Source organism: Mirounga leonina, unplaced genomic scaffold (assembly GCF_011800145.1).
Source record: "Mirounga leonina isolate KUSES-001 unplaced genomic scaffold, KU_Mleo_1.0 Mir_115, whole genome shotgun sequence".
NCBI classification, from domain to species: Eukaryota; Metazoa; Chordata; class Mammalia; order Carnivora; family Phocidae; genus Mirounga; species Mirounga leonina.
In genome coordinates this window covers 28,866,743-28,887,673 of record NW_023270268.1, presented here as the reverse complement: position 1 = coordinate 28,887,673, position 20,931 = coordinate 28,866,743, and the positions used below count along the sequence as shown (strand labels likewise).

The following is a 20,931-nucleotide window of genomic DNA, read 5'->3' as shown; positions in this document are numbered from 1 at the left end:
AAATGTCTATATAGATCCTCTGCCCATTTTTCAATCAGATTTTTTGCTATTGAGTTCTTTACAGATTTTGGATATTAACCCCTTATTGGATATGATTTACAAGTATTTTCTACCATTCAGTAGGTAATGATTTCCTTTGTTGTGCAGAAACTTTAGTTTGATGTAGTCCTGCTTAACATTTTTTCTTTCTTTTTTTGCAGGAAGCATTTCTTATAAAAATATTCCAGTTACTAAGAAAGGGCCTCAGAATAGCAGCATTTGGTAGCTCCTGACGTACAAATGGATCTAGTCACACTGAGCTTCCATTATTGTGAATATCACATGACCTACAGACATAATGTACTTCTACACAAAAGAACCCAACACCCCTCTACTCTTGCCAAAGGGATGGAACCTGAATCTGATCAAGCTCCTGGATGTAAAGGACAGAGGATTAAATTGAATTGCACCAGGAGTGTGTGATCAGTAACTTCCAAACTCTGGGAAAAACAAAAAATGGCCTTGGGGCCTTCAACAAAGTTATGGGGGAAAAGGGGATGGAAGGGGAGCCACAAGATTAAAAAAGACCCAAAACATATTTAAAGAAGAAAAAGTGCAAGACCAAACGTTTAGGGATATACACATGGGTGATAAACTACAAAGAAACACAAGGGAGTGTCGGACAAGTGGTCACTTTTGTTAGGAGGGGCTGTGATTTTGATGGGTGCACATGAAGGGGCTTCTGGAAAGGCTGAAAAGTTCTTGACCTAGATGGTAGTTTCAAGGGTGATTTGCCTTATATAATGATTCATTAAACTAACTTGTTCAGTGAGATTTTCTGTATCTGTTTTAGTTTACAATATAAAATATTTAAAAACAAAACAAAAACCCCCTCAGTTTTCCTAGTTACATATACCTGCTGGAGACTGCTGCTGTGATCATGGCTCAGAACACAGACTTTGGTGTCAGGTCTAAGTAGTTTGGATTTCTTACCCTGTTACTTACTGTGTGACTTTTGCTAAGTTGCTTTGCCTCTCTGAGCCCATGTTCTTCACCTAGAAGATGAAAATTTTATCAGTATCAAGCCCATAGGCTTGCTCTGAGGATTAAATGAGGCTATGTATGTGTAAGTTTATACGATGTTTGGCATCCAGGCACTGTTTAATAAAGATGAGCTATTACTGTTATTCAAGTATCAATGATTGTAGATTAAACAGCCTTTTAAATATCATAAATACAATATTTATGTTCTCATAGTATTCAAAGGAAGTATATTGATTTGCACTCTCCTAAAACACCTACTCCTAAATTAGCTGTTATAATCTCTTTTAATGAACATATTTTTAGGACAAGTATCATCTGGAAAGTAAAAGCAGTTATATATTAGAATACTTACACGGGCATATTATTCCAAAATCTTTGAGAGATGATGCAAAATTCTGAATTAGCGATTCCATTCCATTCTAGCTCTGTTTACACATCAACTGTGGAATAAACTTGGTTCTTGCTTTCAAAGGCAATGTGAAGGTTTGGGTATTTCCTCATTCTTTAAGAAATGTTTGTATTCTTTACATGTTTATATTTTCTTGCAGTTTGTGATCATACTAGGAGACCTACATGTTGAGATCTGTGTTATTTAAAATCTGTTCTCACTCTAAATTTCCCTCCTCTTAAAAATATTGGAATTAATGTGTCTCACACATTAGAGTATTAATATATTGGCTGGCCCACTCCTGAATTACTTAAGAGAAAATAAATGAAATGCTATGTTTCTGGAAATTAAGATGTGGCTGAAATATTAACAAAGGACGTTAGGAATGATCAGATGTGTCAATGTAGTTGTCTGTCCAAGGAGCAGTGAATGTAAGGGAAGTCTGTGTTTATTCCTACCACCAAATCTGTCTTAGGAACAGATATGAGGTCTTCCATGGGAAAAATTAAATTAGAACAAATATATCTCATTAACAAAGCAGTCAATTCCCTTTATTTTTAAAATTTTATGTACACATATGAATGATCTGTATAATGTACATTCAATATAGAAAGCTTTATATATCTGATAACGTATAGAACATTTCACAATTACACTAATCTCTTACATAACATCTTGACATCCGTTTTTAAATTTTTAAATTTTTTTGCACAAGCTCCTTTTTCATTCAATTTGGTAAAGCCAGTTATACATACCGACGTGTACTGTGAGCTCTCAGAAGGTTAATGATTGAGGAGAGGAAACCAGGGAACAGGCGCAAGGACAAAACCTAATAGTGTTTGACGGTGGAGGAGGACAGCCATGTGGACTCGATGCAGGAGAGGAAAAGACCCTTTTCCGGGGATAAGTGACTTTTAGTCCAATTTCTGTAGATTGCAGTTCAACCCCAGAGTCACACTAATTCAAAAAAACATTATAAAAACTAGGAAGAAAGTTTTGTCTTGATTCACAGTCTTGTAAACAGATATAAAGAAACAGAATGTGCTTACATACATCAAGAAAAAAAAATTCTTGTGTACCCACTTAGGTTGATCCACAGAGTGCTTTCTTACAATGTGATACAATTAGAATCACTGACTTTTTTTCCTAAATAAAAATATTTGTATAGAAAAAGGAATAATACTGTCATGAAACCAGGAGAAAGGCAGTAAGAGTTTGCTTCAACGTATCAGCTGGAGGAATGTGGACCGGGCACTGGCCTTTCAGCATTTATTGTCTCTCACAAATGTGTCAAGTCTGATAGCCAAGGTCGCCTGCCTCGTGGTCTACGGGAGGCGGCAGGTTAGACATGACTGACGAGGATGTCCCTGCAGTAAGGTAGCCAGCAACTCCAGGTCCTGCAAGAGAGAAAGGAAAACACACACCTTCTAGAGAGCAGAGCCACGGGAAAACACGGACCTTTCTAAAAAACGTCAGAAGCTAGTCAAGGACCTTATCACATCTTAACTCACAGCTACACAGGGCCATTTGCAAGGTATGGCTTTACTAGGTGACAAAGTTAAATGTTATTTCAAAATTGAGGCTGGACAGTCACACTGGTGTGGAAACATGGGAAACTGTCCCTTCTCAATTCTGGGACTTTAATGTTTCAAAAAATCCTGGGCACTAAAGGATAGCTATGTCAAATGGGAAAGAAATAAAAAGGGGGGCGGAACAAGTAGAGGAAAGAAACTCTATACTCAGTCAGCCCATCCAAAAGTTATACTTGATGAAATGCCCAAGAAAAACACTTTATCAACATTCAAGGTAACCAACTTTCATTTGGTGCAAAGAAATGCTATCATAACAAGTAACACCAAATGAACAGGGCTGCTACACCAACATCTCTAAAAAAGGGAAGCTCTGGACATCTGTCATAGGTCAAAATAATAATGCTAGGGGAAAAGGTATTGTATTTTCGTTTTCTAGGTCTTCCTTGATTCTAACCATCTCCAGTGCATGGAAATGCTACGTATGCCAGCATTTATCAAGATGTGTCCTATGAGCATTCTCTGTAATGGCTTTAGCCCTCCAGTTTATCTTAAACACTGCAGAGACAATTACATCCCAGAAGCACTGCACAAACCGTACAGAGTACTTGCGAGAGACATTGTAGCGTAATACCACCAACTGAGCAATACTTTCAGCTGAAACTGTAGGAAATGAGGCAAACGGCTAAGGAACATCAGAGGGTTAGAACTAGAAAGGCAGTGGAAGCGGCATGCATTTAGCAAAATGGTTCTCTACCTGCTTCAGAGAGCTACACAGAAGTTAGCAAGCTGCCTGGCAGAGCGGATCTAAAGCCCGCTCCTGAGGTGAAGGGGGCTGCTGCCAGTTAGAAGGGAAGGAGAGATACCTGAGGGGAAAAAAGAAATATAAGCAGCAAGGGAAGTTAAAAGGAAGTGCAAACAGCAGAGCAGTTTGATGAAGGCTAAGACATTACAGGGACTAATGCAGGACAAGAGGGGCACAATTCAGATTCATCTTGTTCACCTTACAAGCACTTGTACCGAGGATGTGGAATGGCTCGCATCCCTGAGCAAACACTGCATCTAGCATGTAATTACACAGCCAGAGACACTTCAGCCTGCATCAGCTGTCACATGCCAACCAGAGGGCCGAGGCCCTCGGAACCCTGAACTAATAAAATGTGGAAAAGGGATTTTCCCTTTTTAAGAAACTGTAAGGCCCGCATCTGTCACCTCCTGCCTCCTGCCCATCAGGGTGCCAGGCCGTCCCCGGACTGCCCAGGAGAAGACCACTGGGGCAACCCACCCCCTCTAACGGGGCAGTGCAGAGCTACAGCGCCCGCTGTTACCGTCACTTCGCACCGACCTATCACTCTTTGAACCTTAGGCAGCAGCAAGATTACCACAGAACTATTACGTAGGTCTCAGCAAAGATAGAAGCCTGAAGAACAGAGCCCCAAACACCCGGCATCGGTAAAGTTCCCAAGCACTTCCAACTGTGGACTCAACTTGGTTCACGTCAAATGAGTAGACTACGAGACCAAATTATGAATGCTACATAGAAAATAGACTAAGGCTACTGTTCTCAAACTGTGTGCTGAGGCACCCTGGGACAAATTCACAGGGGTGCTGCTAGATATTTTAAATTGGAGAGAAACACAGCAACATTTATTGGACATCACACAACCACTTTCAAGTTGTTTGGACCTAATACTGAAACTTAACCGTTGGGTTATTTCTTTTGGCCTAAGGGTAGATTGAAAAAAAAAAAATCACAAAGATATTAAGGGCACCATGAATTGAGAAAGTTTGGGAACCTCTGGGCTAAAATTAAATTGTGAAATGATGGGCCTAGAGGGATCATCCACAAGAAACCAAAATCTAGCCCCACCATTTGCTGCTTTAGGAAGGGCAAACCAATTCCTGGACATTTCTGTACATAAAGTCTGAAATGCTCTTTCCCTCACACCTCTGCCCTCTCCTTTAGACCACGTCTGGTTTCCAGGGGCCAGAAGGTACAGTCTAGTCATTAGGATGGGACAGAGCAGTTGTGTTCTCCAGAGAAAGATGGGAGGACAGAGTAGGGGCTGCCAGAAATGCGGCAGGCGGCAACATTGTGCCAGGCTGCTAGACCTAAGAACGAGAAAAGATGGACAATTAACGAAGAATCCCACAAAATGGAACTGGCTGCAGTTACAGAGTAGTGGAAAGAGCATGGGCTTTGGTAAAAATGAACATGGGCTTCTCAGCAGGGAAATAACAAGGAGGAAGCTCTGCCTTAGCAGTCAGTGACCTATGATAAACTGACGACCTTAGGGAATCTTTCCTAACATCGCTCACACTGTGTAGTCTTGGGACAGGTGTAAAAAGAAAAACACAAGGTAAAAAAAAAAAAACCCCAACTCTGTAAAGAACGGACAGACTGGTTTGAGGAGAGACCCAAGAACTGCACCCTCTCTCCCTTTAATGACCTTAGGAAGCCAAGTGAACTATTCCACATGCCTCTAATTAAATATAACATAAATATATACAGGTGTGTGTGTGTATGTATAAAGCTCTTCGTCTCCAATTCCAATTAAATATAAATATATGTGTGTACATGTCTTGTGTATGTATACAAAGTTCTTCATCTTCATTTCCGACTTCTACAAGCATGTTTACCTTGGTCTGCTTCTCTTCCTTTCCCTGTTGTTCCTTCCTTCCCTATACTGATTTTATGAGTGAGGTAAATTGAGGATTTTCACTACTAAAATTATTTTTATAGGGCCTTGAGCTTGTCAGTACCCAGCTCTTCTAGAACCTAATAAATAGCTAAGTAACAGGGCCCACAGGCAACCACAGCTTTTCTGCATCATGGGTAAAATCTCACTGAGACACTTTCAGATTAAGTGTTAATCATAAAACAAAACAAGTATGCCAGGCTAGAGAGCCTATGGAACCAGGCGGTCTCATCTCAATTCATCAACAATGAGTAATCCTGCCTAGGACACTTTATTTATAACCCCAATCCTGAGCGTGTGACTGAATGGTATCTGCTCAGCAGCCAGGGTGAAGAAAAATCATTCATTAATGATTTTTTTCCTTCTTATCCTACTTTGACATAGTCATTAACTTTCATTTATCTTTTCCCATCTCCTACACAAAATCCACTTACTTGCCAAACTCACCCACAGGTATTTTAGAAAAAGGGCTAGTGGAGTGTGTTCTCATAGTGCCTTACTTCATTTGCACACTGACTAGAGAGGGGCTGGCCACCATGAGAATCCTCTCAAGACCAAGGGTAGGGTGGGGTAAATCCTAATCGATTAAAGTTCCAACTCAACACACCACTGTATACATTCCACGGAGTTATACACGCGATTTTACCATTATTAAAAGAACTTGTCCCTTTAGCAAACACATGACACACAATACAAAGCACCCATGGAAAAGCTCAAACACAGGAAGAAAACATTTGGCAATCTAAACAATGAGCAGACAACAATTCAAGTGGTAGTGCTCTGACTCTTTAAACAGTCCTTTCAAAAAAGTCTGGAACTGATGGGAAAATTCTTTTCAAACCTCTCACCAAAAGAATATCCCAGATTGGTGATGTGCTAAAAATGGGGACAATTTGGGGGCCAACACAGTTCAGAGCTATTCCAGACTGTCCCGTGTGGATGGCAGGCTTCAGGAGGGCCTTCGGAATGGCCACAGTAACACCAGTCCATCTCTGAGTTGGGATTTATACCATTGCCCCTTAGACCGGCTTTATACAGAACCTGCTGTCCCTTGAGTGGGCCCAAAGGAGGACGTGAAAAAATTTGTGACCCCAGTTCTTCTTCCTCCCCAACCCTCTTACCTCCCTACAGCTCATCATAGCTCTTCTCACACCTTACTCAGAAGCCACCCCAGGGATCCAAGTAGAAGGAAAGGCACAGATAGGAATCTTTTTAATCCCTGTACTTTTTTTCTCTAGTTTTAGCAAATTTGATGGGGTGAGGATCAAAAGATTTCTAAAGGAAACCTAGGTCCCTGAAGATAAATCCCTATCTCTTCCATATTCTAACCACAGACCCTTTCGGCCCACATCCTGTTAGTAAGTCAAGTACCATCTCAAGTCTTTTACTCTATTAAGTCAAGTCAATGAACACCAAGCACAACGGAGATCACAACAAATTAGAAGAGGTCTCCCCAGGGGTGCCTGGGTGACTCAGCCGGTTAAGCGTCTGCCTTCGGCTCAGGTCATGATCCCAGGGTCCTGGGATCGAGCGCCGCATCGGGCTCCCTGCTCAGCCGGGAGCCTGCTTCTCCCTCTCCCTCTGCCTGCTGCTCTGCCTACTTGTGCTCTTTACCTCTCTGTCAAATAAATAAATAAAATCTTAGAAAAAAAAAAAAAAGAGGTCTCCCTGTAGGGAAGCTTATAATCTACATCTTATTAGTCTTCAGGGCCAAACTTTAAATGAGTAGTTATTTTTAGCTGGAAAAAAATAAGGCAGATTTTCCAGTCACAACATCCTTAGATACAAAGTAATGAATGTAATGCCACAAAGAGGTGGTATTATGTAAACTTCTGGGAAAAGAGTCTAAGGAGATAAAGTTTTTAGTGTGCCTGTTAAGAGAACATACTCTTACTTAGAAGCTACAACTTTACTTCAAATTTGAAAGAGAGATAGGAGATAAACAAAGACCATTTTCTAGGTATTTCTCTCCATAGAAATCACAGGACAGGGAACGGAAAAGTTAGAAGTGAGACCTATGACACTGCTCTTCATTCATGTACACCCAGGGCTGGCAATCAAAGCACCGTGTGTTTATAAATGTTAGGGCTCTGCTTATACATTTTAGTGGATTCAGATGAAAGCGGTCATAGTGAAGAAAAAAGCAGCAGTGTCACAATTGAGACTAAAATTAAAAACAAGCAAAATGTTTTCTGAAGTTGCCATTTTTAAATACTCAAGATTTAGTCTTCCTGATTTATAAACTTCTATACTAGTGATCAGGATTACTAAAACAATTACACTGGCATGCAAACCAGTGGGTACTATTTTTTTTCCTCTCAGTCTACCCACATCCTCTCTGGTTGGAGGAGGATGCAGAGCTGACTTTATATATATATATATATATATATACATACTATACACAAGCAGATAGCAAAAACCACCTATTATTCTTAAGGTTAATTTCTAACTGAAAACTTTTACACCAGAGACTATATTTCATCTTCAGATATAGCAAGCAATAAAATGGTACGATTTTCTTTTTAAACAGAAGCCAGTATGAAAACAAATATTCCAAAATTGTTATGCAATTAGTGTGTCAAATGGACAAATGTCCTGAACTTCAAAAATGTTATGATCTTTTGATCCTTACACAATAAAATATCTTTTCCTTTATGTACCCACATATTTCTTCCCTTGAGAGGACAAACTGTAAATATTTTGTAAAACTACAGAATCACCACTAGAAACTTAGAAGGAAAGTATTTCACAGATGAATGTACATATTTGGAGTTTCAAACTGTTACTCTGGCAGAAATGGAACGATGCTACCATGTTTCTGATACTGATACTTCTGAGTAGATATTTCTCTATACTTTTTACATGCTGAAGATAAACATTTTAATATCATGCTCCAAATGCAACTATGACACCATGAATTAATTGGGTTACAACTGACCAAGGTCCACGTTTCAGTCAGCACACATTCAACACAACAGCAGCTGACATCTGTCCAGGGCTAACCCCAGAGGTCCACCGCATGCCCGCAGCATCCCCAAGACAGGTGGCTAGCAGCCTAGGAAGAAACTCTAAGTGCTACATTCAGTCTAGTCAGGACAAAAGGAAGGTTCAAGTGGCTGTGGCCCTATGTCTTAGAGTAACCAATTAGGTGCGGTTTACCTGTGAGGTATCCTGCTGTTTGTGTCTCAGAAATAAACAAATCATGTTTCTGATCTTTGAAGGCACTCCAGACTGAAGAACGAGACAAGATTTCATTCACCTAGGGAAGTAGAGCAAACTCTTTGAGCACAAATTAATTAATAAGGACTGGGTACTGGAAGACAGAACTAAAGAGAAAAAGCAAACTTCCAAGACAAAAGGAAGAAGGTCAGCTGAGGAAAGATCCAAAGATGGAGCGAGACCTAGCATTCATCACTCTATACCAGGTACTGGGAGAGGCACATCTCCTTAAACCAGACCCAAAGAAGTTCCTAAGAAGTCAATCTTCCCTCTAGAGTTGGACGCTGGTATTTGAACCTATAATTTACTGGCTTGTTTGTAAGTTGGGCAGAAGACTTTCTTGTGATACTAAAAACTGGCTGAGAGTGTGTCATGAGCTCATGAAGTATTCCCAAGGAAGGGGTCTGGGGAGAAGATGCTACAAACTCAAACTAAAACTTAAAGCAGCCTTTCAAATTATGGGTTGTGACCTGTTAGAAGTTTATGAAATCGATTAAGAGGATTGTGATCAGCATGCTTGAGATTAACAGTTTAATACAGGAAGCACCAGAGTATCACATGTAAAATGGGTAAATACTATCTGTGATGTATGTATGTATATATAGGAGTATAAAATATGTGTGTAGAGTGTAATGGACTAAGATGAAGGACATATTTCTGTGTGATACATATTAAAAAACTCAGAGGCTGTCTTTTGCATATTAACATTCAGATCAAATATTTATTGGGTACCTCCCTCCTTATGTGGAGGCACAATGGACACAAAGAGGAGAAAGACAGCCTGTCTCTGAAGTGCTTATAGTCTAGTCCTAGTGGGGGAGACAGCCAGCGCCAGACAATTTGGTGGCAGGCAACAGAGTAGAGATACACACAGGGCCATGCGAGTCCAAGAGACTCCCTGTGTCGAGCTTCGAGCCACCACTGGAAGTAATTACTTGTGAAGGTGGTGGAGGAGCTGCTATTTTGAAAATTATCACACCTGTTTCCTCCCCTTGAGACTGGAAGATGGGTGTCAGGGTTACTTGGCTAATTTCATCAACAGAAATCTTGAGGCAGGTCGAGGGTAAGACAGCTGCCTGTACATGGTACACAGGAGTGCCTCTGCTTGGCAAGTTCAGAACGCCCACAGAAAAAAAAACCCCAAATACTTCTAAACATATAGCTCATGACTGCAGCAAGATATGTGGCCTCTCTTCTTTAATATTATTTTAAAATGTTCAAATGGTGATACGGATAGAACGGACAATGGCATAACAAATGTTTCTTTAGTGAGACTCTACACAAACACAGTGGAATCACTAAAAGACAATTTAAACCTATGAAAGAACATTAGTAGGGAGTAACAGTCCAAATGTCTTGGGGCGCCTGGGTGGCTCAGTCAGTTAAGCGTCTGCCTTCAGCTCAGGTCATGATCCCAGGGTCCTGGGATCGAGTCCCGCATCGGGTTCCTTGCTCAGCAGGGAGCCTGCTTCTCCCTCTCCCTCTGCCTGCCGTTCCCCCCTGCCTGTGTTCTCGCTCTCTGGCAAATAAATAAAATCTTAAAAAAAAAAAAACAAAACAGAACACCAAATGTCTATCACCAGATGAATGGATAAACGAATTGTGGCATATACATATAGGAATATTTCAGCCATAAAAAGGAATGAAGCATCGATACATGCTATTAACATGATGAACCTTGAAAACATGCTAAATGACAGACACCAGACACAAAAGGTCATATACTATATGGTTCCATTTATACGAAATATCCAGAATAGGTGAATTCACAGGAAACAAAGTGGTGCTCGCCAGAGGCTGGGGGGAGGGAGAAATGGGGAGGAACTGCTTAATGGGTATAGAGGTTCCTTTTGGGGTGATAAAATGTTTTAGAACTAGATAGGGTGGTGGTGGCACAACACTGTTAATACGCAAAACACAAATTAATTATTCACTTTAAAATGGTTAATCTCATGTTGTGTAAATTTCACCTGAATTAAAAAAAAAAAAACAGAGCAAGAGAGCATTAGTAGATAATGCTGGATGATAACACTGAATGAGGAACTCCTCAGAAGCAACAATAAGAATGAAGCCAAAGAGGAAAATTAAATTACTGGGCCAGCTGGAAGTCAGCATATGCACGCGACTGACACAGTATTAAAGAAAGAGGATAAAACTAAAATGGCATTCGGAAATGGCATTATGGGATTAATGAATGTGGTTATCACTACCCAGCAATAAATCCTAGAACTAAACATTAACCTTAACCAGCACTAAATGCTCAATATTCTGCTATGCTGAAGAATTCCAGCATTTTTCTTCTTGAAATGTACAACATGCTATCAGTATTCAAAAAAAGACCCCCCCAGCTAAGTGACTATTTGAGTCTATGAGGAGAGGTGCAAAGATCATCCATGGCCAAGACCCTTGGCTCGGCGACTACCCTACTGTACCCAGCAAACTGAAGTCACCCCTGTGCAGACTCACCTGTTCTCCATGCTGCAGGCTTCGAGTCATGGCCTTGAGAGCTTTAACAATCTGAGCCTTAGTGGCTGCTGGGCTGTCGAGATTTTCAAGGCCAATGCCTTCGAGTAATTTTAAGAGGTATGGGACCAAATCTACTTTCAGGGCCTAAAAGAAAATATTAAGCATATATAAATATGCTGAAAAAAATTCACTGAAGAAACAATTTCACCCCAGACCCATACCTGGAAGAAGACAAACTCCTTTCTTTCATTTTAATGCAGATAAAGATTTCTTTTATAGATCTAATGATAAGGACACTCTTACTTAATGGGATTTTATTCCATGCCGTTCAACTGTTCTAAATGCTGCAGACTGATTATTTTACTTAATCCCCACAACATGTCATGACGCAGCCACTATGGTTACTACTGATGGAAAAATCATCACCTAGAGCGTAAAACCTGATAGTCACAGACAGTGATGGAATCTGTATGTAGGCCCACGAAGTGCTGAACATGACCTTTAGCCACCATACTGGGCTGCTGCTTCTAATCACAACCACACAAATGGGCACAAAATTTGAGGTATCTTAATATTTTTTTTCATGTCTTCTTATAACATCAACCTTTGCATTCACCATACATTTCCCACCAGCCTAATAAAAGTTAGATAATACTCAGGTATCACACAATTTTCACTACCCACCCTGAAGCTCAAAGGGAAGAGGTGGAAGTAACTAACATTTAGTGAGTGTACCTCCCTTTATAGATACCATTCTCCTAACAACCCCGTGAGGAATCAGAACTATTCCACAGATGAGGAATCTGAATGTTGTTAAGTTTATGTGTCATGCCTGAGGTCACAGGGCCATCAAGTGGGTAGTACTAGCTCAAGTTCTTTCCAATGCAACAACCCCCTCCAAGCCAATTTTAAGTTTGAACTTCAGAGCATCCGGTTACTTCTTTGAGAGGTACCCAGTACTTCTAACCTGCCTAAATGAGGGGCAAAGTGGTGGGTGGGGATAGAGAATGGGAGAGGAACAGGGGCCAGGAGAATTGGAGGGCCAGATATAAAGATGCAGGGCTTGTACTGAGGCTACGGATGTAAACTGTCACTTTGTCATCTGGCGGTAATGGGAAACCAATGAAAAGTTTTTAAGATGAACAGTGACCCAGTTATATTTAAGAGTTGTATTTTAGAAAGATCACTTTTGCAATGGTTTTTGTTCCTTTAGGGTCTGTCTACTCTACATTGGTATCCACCAAGTCCTATTTACGTTAGGTGGGAGGGTAGTCTCTTTGAAAAAGACAGTATCTTGGCATATTTCTTAAACATGCCTTAAGAAATGAAGGCATCAATAAACAGAGTGAGTCTTTCCAAAGAGCAGGAAGTAAATTTTACAAAGCAAGCTAAGAATAAATGCTTAGCAGAAAACCAAAATTTAAAATTTAAACATCACTAAAGTACTTTGAAATTATTATTTTTTTTTTTGAAAGAGAGCACAGGAACAAGAGGGCTGGGAGAGGAAGAGGAAGAGAGGGAGAGAGAGATCTCAAGCAGGCTCCACACTCAGCACAAAGCCCGACATGGGGCTCAATCTCACCACTGTGAGATAATGACCTGAACCAAAATCATGAGTTGGACGCTTAACCGACTGAACCACCCAGGCGCCCTGAAGTTGGTAAGATTTTTGACAGTTGGTCCACCTTTATCAGTGTGTGTATGAATGTACGTATGTGTGTATATATAACATATACACATATATATGTATGAGCCTGTGTATGTGTGTATAAAATATAAAATCATGCATGCACAAACCCACAAGTTATCTCCCTATTAAACCTAAGTCAGAGAAACCAAATCAGTGCTAAGTCTATTCACTTGGCATATTTGTTTTCCTAAAATAGTACTGAATCTAGAAAGTCACTTACTTGTGCCACTAATTCACTCTGCTCCTTCTGAAACATTCGATTAATTGCTTCACAGGCTAGACCAACAGTATCTGGTCGCTTTTTCATTCCATTCATCAGTGGGCCAATGGTATCTAAAGATGCCATGGCTCGAACACACAGCTAAGTGCCCCCCACCCCCGGCAAAAAAAAAGAATGTTATTTGTAGAACAGCAGTATTTCATTTAGCACAATACAAAAAATATATGAAAAACCTCCATTCAGCTCAAGTTTAATAATGAATTCAAATTCAGTCTCCTATTAATTATACCATTTGAACTAGTTTAAGAGTTGTTACAATACTGTTGGTTCATATGCAGAAAGGCACATGGTAGGGAGGGGATTTATACTGCAATATGCATTAATCAGGAAGAGGGGAACATAAATAAATTCCAGAATTATAAGCTACTAAATGCATTCATAAATACCTCATTTTCAGACAGGGCATGGATAACGCGGATGGCACTCTTAGGAATGGCATTGTTCCTATGATTCATTGCTTGGATCACTTTGGGGAGGTGGCCCAATGGTGGGACCTGGTCAGCCAGCTGAGGCTGTGCATTGAAGAGACATACTGTGGCCATTGTCAAAGTTTCCAGAGTTTCTCCCTGGAGGGTGTAAAACAAACCAACAAACTATAAAATACTGACAAAGTAAGTCCTAAACATCCTTGGAAATTATTTGATATTCTATCCTAGAGATCTATAAATTCTAAGTGCTGATTTTTGAAAATTGATTCACAAATCCTAAGAAAACAACAAACTTCCCATCTTGAGAAAAGGCATGAATTCCAAGGACTTTAAGAATGTCATATGCTAATCTAAGCAGCCTTTCATTGGGCCATGTCATATATCATTTCTGTTGCAGGTTTAAGAGATCATCTCCCAAAAGATATTACTAGATAGTTTTAGTCAATGTTATAGAAATATGAGTATCAGGGAATATCACTAGTTCAAGAGAATGCAGAAATCATGAAATGTGTTTCCCAGTTCTATTAAAAATCCTACTGAACAGGTCTGGCTGCCATAAGGCACTTTCTGTTGTGGATGGCAAAGACCTGTAACTTACACCATTATATGCAGACATACGCAACGACAGCATCTTAAATGAACATGGAAATTGGAATGAGCCCACAAAGAACGGTGATATGAGGAAATATTGTGGGGTTCTTTTTCCCCTAAGTTTCTGCTTTTTGGTCATTTCATTTTTTTTAAGGAAACTATGTATATAGTAAAAATCCTAGTAAAGAGAAAACATGACGGGGGGAAAGTGACATATGCAAATATCTGGTAAACTAATAATTTTTTTTCTGAATTTCTGCTAAGCTAATGATAGTAACCAGTAATTTCTAGGTACCTGATATGTGCCACACATTATGCTAAGGACCCTCTATAGATCAAAACTCATTAAAACCTCAGCCTTAGGGACAGGAGCTGTGATCCATCTATAAATGAGGCAGAGCCACGAAGTAGTGCTCAAGGTCACAGAGTTAGTCAGTACTGGAGCTGGTGCTGGGGTCCAGGACCATCTAATAACACAGCCTGGGCTCTTTATCACCTTCCCCCATAGCCAGCCTGTTTAATGTAACAACAGTCACGTACCTCAATTATTTTTTTATTTTTTAAAGATTTTATTTATTTATTTGAGAGAGAGAATGAGATAGAGCATGAGAGGGGGGAGGGTCAGAGGGAGAAGCAGACTCCCTGCTGAGCAGGGAGCCCGATGCGGGACTCGATCCTGGGACTCCAGGATCATGACCTGAGCCGAAGGCAGTTGCTTAACCAACTGAGCCACCCAGGCGCCCCCCTCAATTATTTTTAATCTAAAGGTTTAAATAACAAAACCTTATATACTACCAGGATTTCTGACTCAGCAAATGAAGACCAAGGCTACTTTCTCACTCCTGCTTCCCTAGTAGCTTTTGGCTTTGAACACAAGTTCTAGGTTCACTCATATAGTTACTACTCTCCTGTCAACTTTTTTCATGAGGGTCATCCCAGTCATATATGAAAAGCTGAGTGAAGAACACACTTCCAGGGGAACACTGAACCTTTAGGTTTCTCCTTAAAATTATGTAGTCATTGGAAATGGGGTGGCAAAAACCTTCTTTTAGAGCCTCTGTAGTTGTTAGAAATAGCGTTCTGTAAATAGACATCTCCAACTTTGGTTCAGAAATAACTCTTTTGCTAACGAGTTTCACTTTTGAAATGCCCCAAAAAAGATGTATACGTATATTTGAATTTAAATGTGGCTGCTATATTGAAAGAGGTAGCCAATTCTTAATGTATGGTCAATGAGGATGGTGTTTTAACAGAAACACCATCAGTATATTTAGCAAACTATCTGAAATGTTTTGCTGCTGGCTGAAGCTTACATGTGGATTGTTCTTCTCCAGGAACTCAGTTAATTTTTCTAATAGTGCAATAAGAAATTCTCTGGGCTTCCTTAGAACCCATGCTGGTTGTGCAATAAAGATTCTCAAGAAAACTCCTCCAACAGCAAGTTCACCCTCTGCTTCTCCAAACACCACAGCAAAATCGTCAGGCAACTTTAAAGAAAGAAAGAATCACAGTCAAGTCACTTAGGCATTAGTCCTACATGACACAAAAAATGCAAATCCCATTAATGATTATTAATATAATCAAATTATAATTACCGTTTTATTTCCCTTAATAAAATTCAAAAAAGGTGCTTTGATTGGTTACTTAAAAAGTGAATATCCCTATTTTTAAATTTAAAACCTTGTTTTCCAGGGAAATATTTAAATGTCTTAATGACGAAATATCTAATAGTCATTAAACTGACTCAGTAGGAATTAAAAAACAACAACAAATCAACAAAAAATACAGTAAAATGTAGAATTCCTTCCTCTGAATAAAAGTATGTTTTACCTTCCAATTTACATCAGGGTTGTCTCGCTGATTTTTAAAGTGCCTTGGGGGGAAAAAAAAGGAGGGGGAAATATATCAAATATCAGTCACAAAATACCCTTTCATTAACCTTTAGAATAAATATTAAAGAGGTGACGGAAGATGTGGAAAACATCTGTCCTTTTTGGTGATTTACCCGAATGCTTGACTTACTCTCGCATCATTTCTCTAACTGTTGCAGACACTTTATCTCTGGAGCTATCATTCCAAATCAACTCGGGATTTTCATGAGTTCCTTCAAAAATATGTACAGCAGCTTCAGGGTTGTCTCTCATGGCATCCATAAAAACGCTTGGCAGAAATTTCATTAATGTAATGCGGACCTATATGAGGGGGTTTGAGAAAGAAAAAAGACCTATTGGACAGCTCAGTGTTTGGTGCGCTTTGTATTTCTCTGGGATGGAATATTGATGTATTTGTGGTATGGCTGATTTGGGCCTTAACTATTATCCAAACCGCCTGGAGTGGGAGAAGAGATTCAAACTTGGTTTATGCAAAGGTAACTTTAACAAGACTCATATGACCCGCTCTTACGTACCTATCCAGTTTCATTTCTTCTCTCTTCTTCAAATTTAAGACCCCTGAAGAAATTCAATATTGCTGATGCATATACTGTCCAGAGCACACCTTGCTAGATCATGCCTTGCACACACTATTTCTTCTTCCCAGAATACCCTTGGTTGGCCTGTCCCTCCAACTCTCCCCCATGCCGCCTGCCCTTGCAAACAAATTTTTCTCAAGGTGCCTTTGTGCCTTTCAAGTGCATTTATTTTGCTATACTGTGTTTTATATTATACTGTGCCTTTTTCCAAAAAGGACTTAAAATGCAGCTTTAAAAGTAACACAGGGGTGCCTGGCTGGCTCAGTCAATAGAACATGCAACTCTTGCTCTCATAGTCGTGAGTTCAAGCCCCATACTGGGTGTAGAGATTACTTAAAACAAAAGCGGGGGGGCAGTAAAAATAATGCATCCAACACACACACACACACACACATACACACACACTGAAAATTAGTTGGAGGCCTAAAGACAAAGGGAAAATGAAGGTTGGGAAGTTAAGTTTTCTCCTAAGGTCTTCACATGATTTTCTCTCCTTCATATCCCTTGAGCCTGTACTCAAACTTTTTTTTTTTTTTGAAGATTTTATTTATTTGAAAGAGAGAGAGAGAGAGTGAACACAAGCAAGGGGGAAGGATGGAGGGAGAGGGAGAAGCAGACTCCCCACTGAGCAGGGAGCCTGACGCGGGGCTTGACCCTAGGACCCCAAGATCATGACTTGAGCCAAAGGCAGATGCTCAACTGACTGAGCCACCCAGTTGCCCCTCAGACTTATCTTCTGGAAAGCTTCCCTGACCTAGTCTTTCTCACTCATTGCTTGTATTTTCAGCCCTTGGCATGTAGCAGATAGTCAAAAACTTATTTGAACGAAGAGTAATATAAAGTCAGTACACAAAGGAAACATCAAAAACTTTACATAACTGATGGTGATATACTACAAATTTAGTTCTGAACTTCCTGAGCAGCCAATGAACTAAAGGAAGTTACGTCAGTTACGTAAAAGCATTCACAAAATAGGAAGTATTTAACTTTTCTTGGTCATGAGAGAATTCAAACAGGAAGTGATCACTCACTAATATCATTAAACATTTAAGTAAAACAATTTATATAATGCAAATTCTTCAGAGTTATGTCCAGGCTACTCAGTTATTCAAGAACAGGAGTTGGTACACCAGGAGCCAAACTTGGCCTGCCACCTGTTTTTGTATACAAAGTTTTATGGAAACACTGCCATGACCATTTACGCAGTTACTGTCTACGGCTGCTTTCCTGTTATGATGGCAGAGCTGAGTATTTGTGAAAAAAATCAGATGACCCAAAAAGGATAAAATATTTACTGTATTTTTTCCTTTATAGAAAAAGTTTAGTGGTCCTACCCCCATGTCACATCATGTATGAAAATTAACTCAAATGGATCTAGGATGTAAATCCCAGAGCTAAAACTATAAAACTCTAGTAGGAGGACACATAGGCATAGCTCTTTGTAACCTCGGATTAGGCAGTGGTTTTTAGATATGAGATAAAAAGCACAAGCTACAACAGCAACAAAAAAACCAGACTGAGCTTCATCAAAATTTAAAAATTTTGTACAATGGGGCACCTGGGTGGCACAGTCAGTTAAGCGTCTGACTCTTGGTTTCGGCTCAGGTTGTGATCTCAGAGTCATGAGATCGAGCCCTGTGTCAGGCTCCGTGTGGGGTGAAGAGCCTGCTGGGGGTTTCTCTCTCTCTCTCTCTCTCTCTCTCTCTCTCTCCCCCTCTGCCCCTCCCCCTCACGCTCCCTCTCACAAATAAATAAATCTTAAAAAAAAAAGAAAATTTGTGCTTCAAAAGACACCATAAAAAAAATAGAATGACATTCATAGAATGAGAGAAAATATTTACAAATCATGTATTGGATAAGGGACTGGTATCCAAACAATTACAACTCAATAGTAAAAAGATAACCCAATTAAAGAATAAGATGCAAATACACATTTTTCTTTTAGAAAATGTACAAATGGCCAATAAGCATATGAATAGATACTCAACATCATTAGTCACCAAGGAAATGCAAATCAAAACCATGAGATACCATTTCACACCCACTAGGATGGCTATAATCAAAATAGATTATCTAATAACAAGTGTTAGAGAGGCTGTGGAGAAATTAGAACCCTCAGAAACTGCTGGTGGGAATGTAAAATGGTGCAGCCATTTTGGAAAACAGTATGACAATTCCTCAAAACGTTAAATAGTACCCTCTGATCCAGAAATTCTACTCTCACAGAAATAAAAAGACATATCCACATGAAAACTTGTACACAAATGTTCACAGCTGCACTATTCAGAACAGCCAAAAAGTAGGAACAAGTCCCATGCCCATCAACTGATAAATGGAAAACCAAATGCAGTGTATCTATACAAGGAAATATTATTTGGCAATAAAAAGAATGAAGTATTGATACTTGCAACAGTATGGAATAACTTTTTTTTATTAATATTTATTTGACAGAGAGAGAGCGAGAGCAGGAGCACAAGCAGGGGGAGTTGGAGGGGGAGAGGCAGGCTTCCCGCTGAGCAGAGAGCCCGATGTGGGGCTCGATCCCAGGACCCTGGGATCATGACCCGAGCCGAAGGCAGACGCTTAACGACTGAGCCACCCAGGCGCCCCGCAACAGTATGGAATAACCTTGAAAACATGCTAAGTGACAGAACCCAGTCACAAAAGAACACATATTGTATGATTTCATTCATATGAACTGCCCAGAAAAGACAAATCTAGAATGTAAGTTAGTGGCTGCCAGGTGCTAGAAGAGGGGAATAGGGAGTAACCTCTAAAGGGAACAGTTTTTTTCCCTGGATTGATGAAAACTGACAGTGGTTACCCAACCTTTGGATATAATAAAACCACTGAATTGTTCACTTTACATGTGTGAACTGTATGCTATGTCAATTATATCTCAATAAAGCTGTTATCAAAAAAGGGAAAAAAAGTTTACTGATCCCAGTTCTAAAATACCTTCCTGCAAACCATTCAATAAAGGAGCTAGTACTTGTGTTGTTCCTATACAAATAATTTAACTGTATATATAGTCACCTTGATAAAATTTGTCCCTCATGTATTTTGAAGGACAAAAATTACTAAAGAGCTCGAAGTCAACTCCAGTACATGTTTAAACAGCTAAAACATTATCTAAATCATGTAATACTGAATATTACAACTATGGGTACCCAACTCTAGCTTTAAGAGAACTCAATATTAAATATCAATATTCATACTTTTATGGACCCTTTCTATAGACATTCAAATGTACTCTCCCTCATCAACCCTTGTGATGACAGACTGTTAACTTTATTCCCAAAGTAAAATTGTTTTCAGGGCCTATGTCACATTCTCAATATCCAGATCTAGAGACGAGACAAGGAAAAAAACCTAAATCCAGATTGGTTTTTTTGTTTTTTCAATTAAAGATTTTATTTATTCACTTGACAGAGAGAGAGAGAGAGACAGCGAGAGAGGAACACAAGCAGGGGGAGTGGGAGAGGGAGAAGCAGGCTCCCCACGGAGCAGGGAGCCCGATGCGGGACTCGATCCCAGGACCCCGGGATCATGACCTGAGCCGAAGCCAGACGCTTAATGACTGAGCCACCCAGGTGCCCCATATATATATATTTTTAAAGATTTTATTTATTTGACAGAGAGAGACAGCAAGAGAGGGAACACAAGCAGCGGGAGTGGGAGAGGGAGAAGCAGGCTTCCCGCTGAGCAGGGAGCCCGATGTGGGGCTCGATCCCAGGACCCTGGGATCATGACCTAAGCCTAAGGCAGACGCTTAACGACTGAGCCACCCAGGCACCCCTCCAGATTGTTCCACTGATGTAAAATCGACTCTGGAAGTGGGGGCTCGGGAAGCCTCTGAGTCCGGACACGTTTCCCTGAGGTGCTGCTTTAAGCGCTAGCACAATGACTGCTCCAGCGAGCACTACTTCTGCTGAAACTGAGTCAATAATAGGAGACTGACTACACCTGTGTCTGGGTGGAATTCTACTTAGAAGTACTGTTTTAACACGTTCCTGGTCCACAAACGGGACTATGTTTCCAAAGAGCATCTGGTCATCTCCAGATTCTGGACGAAAGATCTCCTTGCGGAATGGAGAGGCTGTTACACTCACGTGCCTGTGTGGACTTACTTCCCAAAGTGGTGTATC

The 20,931-nt window shown here is 40.2% G+C and overlaps 1 protein-coding gene across 3 annotated transcripts in view; it reads right to left on the bottom strand.

Annotated features, from left to right (window-relative positions):
• Positions 1 to 203: 203 nt before the first annotated feature.
• DNAJC13 (DnaJ heat shock protein family (Hsp40) member C13) overlaps positions 204 to 20,931 on the bottom strand; it is a 123,874-nt gene continuing 103,146 nt past the window's right edge. For 2 of the 3 annotated variants that reach the window (XM_034994710.1, XM_034994720.1), the window contains 8 exons: positions 16,336 to 16,505; positions 16,144 to 16,186; positions 15,627 to 15,800; positions 13,681 to 13,860; positions 13,235 to 13,375; positions 11,325 to 11,468; positions 8,799 to 8,898; positions 1,949 to 2,808 (listed from right to left, as the gene is read on the bottom strand). In XM_034994710.1, the coding sequence (XP_034850601.1) occupies positions 2,702 to 2,808; positions 8,799 to 8,898; positions 11,325 to 11,468; positions 13,235 to 13,375; positions 13,681 to 13,860; positions 15,627 to 15,800; positions 16,144 to 16,186; positions 16,336 to 16,505 (1,059 nt within the window). In that variant the 3' untranslated portion in view covers positions 1,949 to 2,701. Of the gene's footprint in view, positions 2,809 to 8,798; positions 8,899 to 11,324; positions 11,469 to 13,234; positions 13,376 to 13,680; positions 13,861 to 15,626; positions 15,801 to 16,143; positions 16,187 to 16,335; positions 16,506 to 20,931 lie in introns of all 3 variants that reach the window. The other variant, XM_034994729.1, reaches the window with a different exon arrangement.